The sequence below is a fragment of the Anabrus simplex genome, chromosome 3 (assembly GCF_040414725.1).
Source record: "Anabrus simplex isolate iqAnaSimp1 chromosome 3, ASM4041472v1, whole genome shotgun sequence".
NCBI lineage: Eukaryota > Metazoa > Arthropoda > Insecta > Orthoptera > Tettigoniidae > Anabrus > Anabrus simplex.
In genome coordinates, this window is record NC_090267.1 from 327,072,933 (window position 1) to 327,083,390 (window position 10,458).

The window sequence follows — 10,458 nt, forward strand, 5'->3', positions numbered from 1 at the left end:
CACATACTTCCAAATTGATATTCACGGCAGTGACGACACCATCATAACTTAATCTGTAGCAGATTTTAAACAATGCACTGACAGTTTCATTCGGTGATACTTCATGATAGTACAGTCATGGTTTTCAAAAAAATACACTGAGATTAACTATTTGTTGTTTACTTAGAAAAGCCTAATTTAAACTAATCAGCAAAATTTAAGTGGTATTTTACCGTCGGTGAAATTTTATAATTTTGCTCGCATACTGAGTGTACGTGCATCAACGACAAACGAGAGAAAATATTTGTCTCGACGTGTAACACACGTTATATTTATGAAAAATGCCACAGAACTCGCGAAACCTTCATCTATAATCCAAGAGGAACACTACAAAAATTCACTATATACCACCATCACAGACAACCAAATACAAACTCTGTGTTCATGCTGGGCAACCTAAGTATTTTTCTGCGGCTATCGGAACACATAGTCTACACGTGCCATCAATGAATTGCTCGAAAAAAAAACTGTATACATGCCGAAACCCAAGACTAAAATATATTCTTCTATATTACAATAGGTTTCATATACTGGCTCTATTTTTATTAACAAGACGATGTGCAAGTGGCTATACTGTTAAGATGTTGATATTTTTCTTACCGGGCGAGTTGGCCGTGCGCGTAGAGGCGCGCGGCTGTGAGCTTGCATCCGGGAGATAGTAGGTTCGAATCCCACTATCGGCAGCCCTGAAGATGGTTTTCCGTGGTTTCCCATTTTCACACCAGGCAAATGCTGGGGCTGTACCTTAATTAAGGCCACGGCCGCTTCCTTCCAACTCCTAGGCCTTTCCTATCCCATCGTCGCCATAAGACCTATCTGTGTCGGTGCGACGTAAAGCCCCTAGCAGAGATATTTTTCTTGCAGTCTCTAGTGTGTGGCGTTGAAGACTTCGAGTGTCAAGTATTAAAACTAACATTACCTTACCTAAGCTAGCTGGCCTGTCGCCGTAAATTGCTGTCGGGGGAGGGGCTACAGCTCCGTCCCGCTGTCAGGACAAGGAAGCTTCAAGTGCATGCGTCACACAAGCGACCTTAAATTTCGCTGGGGTAGCTCTAGGAAACCCAGCTCGCTGGAGGAGCTGAACTGCGGTAGTGCGAGCGGATTGTCGAGAAGCTTTATTTGGCTTGGCTTAGGTGTTCGCAATTTTTAAACACTATAAAAAGCGTTCTAAGGATTAATTATAAAATGTTAATAAAAAGTTCTTTACCCTAGCAGCGCTGGGGTAGATGGGGTTCAGTGCATGCCACAGATTGGTTTATAAAGACATATTAATGAATTAAGTTATAAATCCAAACATAAATGCATACGTATTATGAATATGATAGTGCCAGGTGAGTGAGGAGCGGTTATGTTAACCCCAGGGCTTAATAATTATGCTTAAGCGGGTGTCTGATGCTGAAGATGGTTCTTACGGAGCTGGTCGATCTTCGGGTGCTGTAAGAGCTTGGAGTTGGTGGATTGGGGTGAGAATTCGGAGAGGGTGTTTGAGGGGGTCTTGGAAGAGTTGGGTTATAACGGGGTTTCCTTGGTCAAGGGATCGCTGCATGAAACGTTGGAATATAGCTGAGGCTTGGGCATCGAGTCTGGGGATTGGGAAGATGTTGGAGAGTTCACGGCTGTGTTAGAGTGGGGAAAGGCGAAGGGCGATGCGGATTAATCTTATCTCCATGGATATGAGTGGACGGAGGAGATGGTGGTTGGTGCTAGTTGCAGCGAGCCAGGCTGGATGTCCATATGTGATGAATGAGCGAATGAAGGATGTGTACGTGAGGATTAGAAGTTGGGAGATGGGACTCCAGTTGGTTCCGGCAAGCCGGCGGAGCAGCTGGGATCTCTGCTGGGCTCGGGCCTTGATATGGAGGAAGTGTGGTCGGAAGGTCAGATGTTCGTATTTGATAATTCCGTGATATTTGAGGAATGGTTGGTGGTGGATAGCGGTATTGCGGATAGTGAGCTTGAGTGCGTCTGGATTTCGGGTAATGGAGAGGCGGCGTTTACGGGGGCGAATAAGGATGGACTGGGTTTTAGTGGGATTGAGCCTGAGGTGCCAGCGATCACACCATTTCACAAAGGATTTAAGGATGGGTTGGAGGCGCAGGTTGATGCTTTGGACGGATGGAAATGAAGCGAGGATAACTGTGTCTTCTGCGAACTGTAATAGATGTATGGGGGCGGGAGCTGTGGTATGCCCGCGACGAATAGAAGGAATAGCAGTGGGAACAGTAGGGATCCTTGGGGTACGCCAATACTCACGTGGAAGGATCGGGAATGGTGTCCTTGGATGTGAATGGTTGCAGAGCGTTCGGTGAGGTATGATGAATGGTAACGGATGTAGGACTGGGGAAGAGAGAAATGATGCAACTTGAAGATGAGAGCGTCCTGCCATACGGAGTCAAAAGCTAAATGAAAATCAAATCTGATCAGAAGTGTAGGACGAGCTTTATTATAGTTACTGGAGATCAACTGGATGAGATGGAAGAGTTGGTGTTGGGTGGAGAAGCCAGGTCGAAAACCGCATTGGGAGGCTGGGAGAAGGTGCATGAAGTAGATATATTTATAGAAACGACGAGCTAGAATTTGATCAAGGATCTTGGCTATGAATATGATAAGTTCGATTGGGCGATAGGAATTGAGGTTAGTGGGGTCCTTACCGGGTTTAGGGAAGAACAGCATGATGGCCTGTTTCCAAAGGGAAGGGTGGTAGCCGGAAGTGAGAAGGAAGGTGAAGAATTGAGTTAATACGGTTCTGAAGGCTGGTGGTGCTTCCTTGAGATGGCGGTACTGGAGTTTATTGGATCTTGGGGCGGTGTTCCTTGTCGGGCGGAGGGCGTCCGGTACGTCATTGTCTATGATAGGGGTATCGAAGATGTGATTGGTTGGGGAGTGGGTAGAAGAAGGGTAGAGCGTGGGTGATGTGCGGATTGTGTGGTAGAGTGCGTCGTTCGTGTAGTCGAAGTGTTTGTCTAATGGGCGTGTGAAACGTCGTTCATAGTGGTCTGCGAAGACCTAGTTTCTCCGTGGTGCTACTGGGGGATCTGCCTTGGTGAAGGATGTAATACTTAGGACAGCTCGTCTGTATAAGGAGCGAGGATAGTCGTCTCCAGTACTGGGATGAGTTGGCATGAAGGTAATTCAGGGATGAACGGGTGGCTCTCCAAGACCATATTTTGTACGTCTGCAGGTACTTCTGAATGATCCATAGTGTCTTTTGGTGAAGGCGTAGGAAATAGAGGGTCTCTAGTCCGTTGGTATTCAGTTAGGATTGGGAAAGTTTTTGGAGATGGCGGAACTTTGGGGGTAATCTGGATTTGGAAGGGCTATAGGAGGTGGTAGGGATATGGTTTTCAGCTGCTGTGGTGAGAGTACTTTGGATAAATTCAGCGAAGTTGTCGGTGGAGGCAGCGTCTGTTGGAAGTAGGGGCGCTTGTGAAAGAGCAGAATTGAGTGAATCTCGGTAGTCTGGCCAGTTGGCTAGGGAGTAATTCGGTCTCTTAACACGGGGAGGTGGGCTGAGACGTGGAGAGTGGATAGGGATTTGGAGTAGGATGGGGAGGAGTTCGCACCGAATGCTTGGTAAATAGTGCAACCGTTAGGGCTTTAATTGTCGTATCAAATTAAGTATGAACCAGCTCTGAACACAACAGGCGACAAAATGAAACTGGCCCCGTTATTTGGGCAACAAATGAGGCTTACTCTGGTTACAATTAGGGCAATATTATTTAACTTGGTTTCACAAACAGATGTACAGATGGAACATTAGTATGAGAACCGCCAGAAGTCACTTACCAGGCTTGAAGTCCCATCTCCCTACTTTCATAAGATCACCGGATGAATTCGTAGAGCAATATGGGTAATGGAATGTTCGATAAAGAAATAAAATAGGCACTATCTAAAATAATGAAAGTATGATTCTATAATATGAGAGGAATATGCTAATATTTGTTAAATGAGAAGAATCTCCGTTCAAGTATATATTCTAAACATTTTATTTATACTGATGTGAACCACACAAATAATGTTCTATCTCAACATGTGAACGAAAGAAACAATTAACTGATACAATTATATACATTGTATGCCTTCTTTTCTTGAAATTTATCCAGGCATAATTAATTCTTGACGTACACCAATTCTTTCGATCAACATACACTGATATATGAGTTTATTTATTTATAAAAAATGGATATTGAATGGTACCCTTTATTTGTTAAACTCTCGTCACAAATGGATATTAAATATGGTTCCGGTACCGGGGATTGAACTCGAGCCTCCTGGGTGAAAGCCAGGTATCCTTTATTTACTAGTCATGATTTGGATAGAGAGAAAAAAAAATAACACAATATAAGCACATCTGTTATACACACAAGATTGCATTGCCGAGTATCGAACATGTGATCCACTTGACCACGACAAATGTATATTTACATTGAACACTTACGATGAACATACACGCTGAACATATATGTGCGTATCCTGGGTTTACCTAACAAATTATATATTTAAAGAAAATCAGTCAAAGCTGGAATCAAACCCATCACCATATCACTTTGGGAAATAATAAAACACACAGAAACATATATATAAAAACATCAAATATATTTACACAACACATCTTGAAGATATGGCTTAATCAAGACATAATATCTGGTTAAATCTTCGCTCCAGCATCATTCGAACCAACAGGCTTCGGCTTCCAAGGTAAAAATTTTTGAACTCCAATCAGAGACTAAATTAATGCTTAGCATGAGAAGGGATCTATCCTTCACAAAATCCGGAAATTATCCGTGTTACTCGCAACGTATAATTAGAATAGGATTGAGACTACTTTGGTGAATGAAAAGAGCTTGGCCCGTTAACATCGTTTTGCTGGAGACTGCAAAGTTTGCTCGGCCTACTGTCGACCGGCATATACCTGTCAATCACAATAACAGCTGTAACTAGTCCTGGGTTGCGGATACCATAAATCGTCCGTCACCCTTCCTTTCATTTTCCTTACATATCATCTCGGCTTATTGTCAAGTATGCACTCACTTGAAAGCCATTATTTTTTATTACTCGTTATCTGGCTATATATTCAGACCAATTTAATATCTCACAACAGCTATAATTATTTATTCTTCCTTATCACTCCAACAACAAAACATGTTACAGCTTCGCCCTCTCATGTCTTGCCACCTTATCTCAATCCGTTCATTTAATTCACAGAGAAGACTCCATTATTTTAGGCTATTTAATTCTTCTCACATTTCATATATATAATTATAAATTAATTACACCTCGGTTTGGATCAACTCCAATGATTATCTAATATTATCCGGGATTACAAATACCTGAATCGCAAACGTATAATTTATATCCAGACTACTGTGAAGATCTTTACCAGACGAAGAAATATAAGTCTAGCTAACTTGCCGTTCTTCCCAAAGATAGTTCATATAAGCGAAGAACTTTGGAGTCTATATAATAATTCATGCAAATGAATTTTGTTAAATATCAATGATTATCTTAAAAATCACTTGATGATCCTAACTAATAATAATAAATCTTTCCCAGTCATACGCGCATAATGTTCCCTACATATTTAATATTTAATTATGACATTATAATATTTACAAATATTATTATTACTGGCATGCATCTCTCGTGTTTAGGGTATATAAAAGTATGTACTTAACACTTGGTGAGTAAGGCTTGCTGTCATCTAGGGTACATCTTAGATCTTTACACGAACATGATGAATATTCTTGTTCCTAGTAGTCCTTGGTTCTTCTTCATACGACGATCCATGACTCGAACTGTTGTTTTCTCAGTTGAATTTCGGGACGATCCTTGTAAAGCTGATCGCAGGCACTCAGGCGCGACTCTTGTAGGCTCCGAGTCTTGGGTTCGACGACCACTCACGAACACACAGAAAAATGGAGAATGAATTATTAAATACTGTTTTATGCACTTTCAAAAAGGGGGCCTACTTGTAACAAGATCCACTTCTAAGTTGAAATAGATTAACGCAATTAGTGATAAGTTGTAAAACTCACTGTTCATTCCATGACCGTCACACAGACTATCACAACGAATGTCCCTGGAGGATGCGAATATTAATTTTGTCACGAACAGTTATTTAATTTTTGCTAAAATGTCACCCGTTCTTTAATACTCAGGAGCGGTGATAATTAACTCTCGTATATTAATTGACTGTCTCACCACGCCAAATAACCTGAAGCGTTTGCCTTCCGTTGGTGATTGCACCATAAGTCATAACTGACTATCTTCAACGATTGTGATGTTAAAATGCCAAAATAAGGCTTCTATTCGGCAATTATGTACATTAACTTGTACCACACGGCTTATTCCGTAAAAATATTTACATCACATTGATGTGTTTCTTCATGGCACAACACTTGGTACACTGATATCCAATTACTGATATCCAAGTTCCACTTCTAATATGTTGGGTTGCCACTACACAGACGATAATGAGGTAACGTGTTACCACTGCCGGTACACGGATGGGAATGAGATACAGTATCTGGGTCCAGGTCATACTTATAGCCTCCGGACAAATGGTCAGGGGGGGAGATGAATTATGTCCCTGTTGGAAATGACAGTCCGGTAATCGGAGTCTTTGAACGACGTGATAACAATCGAATTAAAGCTTATGACCTCTGCTTTCTACTGAACATATGTGAAACCAAAGCGATCAGTAGGTTATTCATAATTTCCAAAGCGTCCTTTTGGAAAATCACGCGTCATGTTTCATCATGCAATATCCCCCACTTTTTTCCACATGTTGTCAGATTTCAGTAGTCGCCTTTGATCTGCGTACTACTGTATAAAAGGCGTCATTACTGATCCATATTTAAAGTATTGTATTTATATGCATTGACAGTCAGCATAAAATACATTGGTTCGAATGTGACCTGATTTATAAATTTAGAAAAATTATTTCATATAGAAGTATTCTTCTTCTTTCTCTTTTTCGTAAATTATGGTGAAGTGGTACTAATGAATGCGGTGTTGAATTTATAGTGGGCATTTATTTTTCAAAAGTTAACACACCTTAATTCGGCCCAGTCTCCAAAAATCTCCATCTCCATGCGTAGCGTCATCATCTCTTCTCGCTCGCTCGGAAAGAGAGCGCGGTTTCAAGGTTAGCAATACTGCGTTGTCCTCTTCTCATTACAGCATAGGAAAAATGCTCCCTCCGGACTGGCGCGTCGCGGATCATACCCCGGTTTGACACACAGAATGCTAACTACTGCGTTATATGTCACAGGATGTTGCGGAAAACGGCATATATAATTAGCCAGACCTCGTAACATGTCCATAGCATGATGATGAACGGTCACAATAGGAAACGATAAGGCGAGAGCTGGGACGGGATTGTCCGGGTAAGGAGATTAAGGAGGAGTCGATATGATTGAGAAATGTGGAGATGTTATTGGTTTCAAGTTGGGTGCAGCTATGGAGGTTAAGATCTGTGATTAGAATGACGTGTGGGAAGGTGCTGTGAAGATGTGCAAGGAATTCAAGAGGGAGAGGTTGTATGTTACCGTTGCATATGGTGGCGACCTGAAGGATCCTGGATAAAAAGTAGATGGTAGCAATGCTGGATTCTGCAAAGTGAAGGGGTGGGGGGAGGAGGGTGATGGAGGCGAATAGGAAGTGCAGGGCGGGTGGCGAGGGTGGCGCCCTTTCGACCGATATTAGCAGGGTGGTCTGATCGGTGGAGGGTGAAGCCTGGGAGGTGGGCAGATTAGTCTAGATGGAGCATTGTTTCGTTGAGTAGAATGGAGTGAACTGGGTGCTGGGAGGTATGGGTCTGAAGGTGTAAGCGTTTACGGTGAAAGGATTGAACGTTTAGGAAAATAATGGAGATGGGAGAGCAGGCAAGAATTCTTTGTAAACTACCTGCCAAGATTATATCAGTGTTTCTAACCGTGTGAATAAAAATGAGTATTTACAGTAGTCCGGCCTGGGAGGTTAGAGAATGAAAATTAAGGGCCTGGTTTGCTGTAACTTGCAATTGTGAGAGGACTAGGTGGCGATGGTGGGGGTAGATATTGAGAAGAGAAAGGGTTATGAAACGGACGACATCTTCGATAGTAGGTGGTGGAAAAGAGAATTACTCGGGGTGGTAGGAGGGTCAATCGTTCGAATTGGGGCTACTAAGTCGGGGCGATTTTTGGAGGAAGCGGGTCGGGCTTTGCAAAGGCGGGAGTACGTTGGGTGGTCCTGTCCGCAGGTGTAACACTGGGGAGGAGCATGGGTGTTGGGGCATTTTGGGGTGGGATGGGGTTGGTTGCAGTGATCGCATACCGGCCGTCCGGCTTTACATTGTGCAGTGCTGTGATCATTATAAGTCAGACGCCGCTCGCATTTCAATGGCTGCGGGGGTGGGGCACGGGAGGACTCTGCGTGGCAGTGCCGACGAAATATGGAAACCCCCGTTGAAAGCAGGCGATCCACATCTGTGGCAGTCGGGACCAGAACCCTCACCATGCACGTCGGCCCGGACTAACCTACGGTGAGCATTAGTAATCCCTGTTAACGCAAGTCCGCAGGTGTAGTAATGAATTGTAATCTCAGTCAGTAATTTTTAATTTTGGTAAAAACTCGTTTTTACGTAATTACGTAATTTCATCTTTTTAAAATAAAACTTTTTTCTTTTTACGTCGTTAAATAATTGACTTTTTAGTAGGTTCCCTATGTTTTTCTACATGGTATTTAATGGTTAGTATCTCTATACCTTACGACCGAGATAGTCTCATTAAATTATGTTTAGTACTTTTTATATCTAAATTCGGTTTCAAATTATATTTAATTTCGAAGCCTGGCGTCCAGCGTGCAATTGTTGTTAATTATCTATATAGGGTGTTTGATCCGTTACATTCCTGGGGGCAAAAGCGGCCGGGCGTAGAGCCAACCACTCCACCCCATCAAATGTCGAGGTTACGGATAGTGAAGCCTTTACCTTCCACCCCTATAAGTGCCTTCATGGCCTGTATGGATACTACTTTGCTTTAAATAGATATTAGATATTGAAGACAAAATCCAGCCTTGTCTGACACTTTGGTTTATGATGAGGGTTAATTAAATGTACAATTGTTGTGTGAGTATAATTTAAAATTGATAAATCACTTTGATCGAACGGTAACGGTATCCCTTCTTTTCTAAGGCCTTCCATGGCTTGACAAGGAACTTTACGTGCCGCTATTTTATTACAGTATATTTAATGAATGATATCTGGCACTCTGATACGTTCATGACGTTGATGGAATGGTCAGTTTTATTATTATTATTATTATTATTATTATTATTATTATTATTATTGTTTATAATTTATTGATTTGTTCATAGTATGATCGTGAATTGGTCTTCTTTTACAGGGCGCTTACTACCTAAGCAACTGGACTGTGGACCTAGACCCATCATATTTCCCCGAATTGCCGTATGGAACATACAAAGGGGAATGCATTTTTCTTCATGACAATGAACGGTTTTTATGTTGGCAAGCAATTATTCTCATCACCGAGAAAGCTGTACTATAATAGATTTTTGTAGGCTAGTAATAAGTGTCAAAATTAATATTTCATTTTGCTAGTACTCGAAATATAACGAGCCTTGGTTCAACAGAGACTCAATTTTTGTGTGTTGTACTAAATTAATATTACATTCAAGATTATGTTGACGACGACGACGACTAAGATGATGATGATGATGATGATGATGATGATGATGATAAAGGTGAAGCGGGAACACGATTTACTAAAAATGTACACAAAATCCGAATTGTTGATTGTGTTCGTCATCATTTCGTAGTTCTGTCTACGATTCAATGGTAGTATCGACCTCCAAATCCCAAAATTGCAAGTTTAAACCCCTCAGAGGTAGCCATAATTTTGAAGGGTGGAAGGCAGTCTTTCAACTCTCAACATCTTACAATGTCAGCGTGTATTAAAATCTTCGGTCTAATAGCTAACTAATTCTACAAAATAATACTGGGTCTACCAGAATACACAGGTAATAGTAGCGCTAGAATTCTAAAAGATATTCAGAATGAAGACTAATTGCAAGAGTAAGAGATGCTGAGAAATATACGGTTATATCTGAATGAAAACACAAAATAATGTTACTAGAATTCTAAGAAATTAGCAAAAAAAGACAGGTCCACAAATGGAGAAGTAAGAGGTGTAATGTGTTGGGTAACCCACTGGATCCTTAATATATCATTAGCATGGTGACTCAGACATCTCCTAGACATTTTCAGACAGCGAAGTAAATTAATGTATTGACATAAAATCAAAAGGTACTTTTACACAGATCGATGGTTCAGTGTGATTCTATCCTTAAAGGGAACCCGTGTATGATAAACAGGATAAAACAAACCAAACCAAACCAAACCCCATGGCACTACAGCCC

At 41.5% G+C, this 10,458-nt stretch overlaps 1 protein-coding gene across 1 annotated transcript in view; it reads left to right on the top strand.

The window, feature by feature from the left end:
• Positions 1-9,622, top strand: part of LOC136867279 (uncharacterized) — a 110,790-nt gene extending 101,168 nt beyond the window's left edge. The window contains exon 4 of the mRNA XM_067144429.2: positions 9,426-9,622. Within this exon, the coding sequence (XP_067000530.2) occupies positions 9,426-9,587 (162 nt within the window). The 3' untranslated portion in view covers positions 9,588-9,622. The remainder of the gene's footprint in view (positions 1-9,425) is intronic.
• Positions 9,623-10,458: the final 836 nt, after the last annotated feature.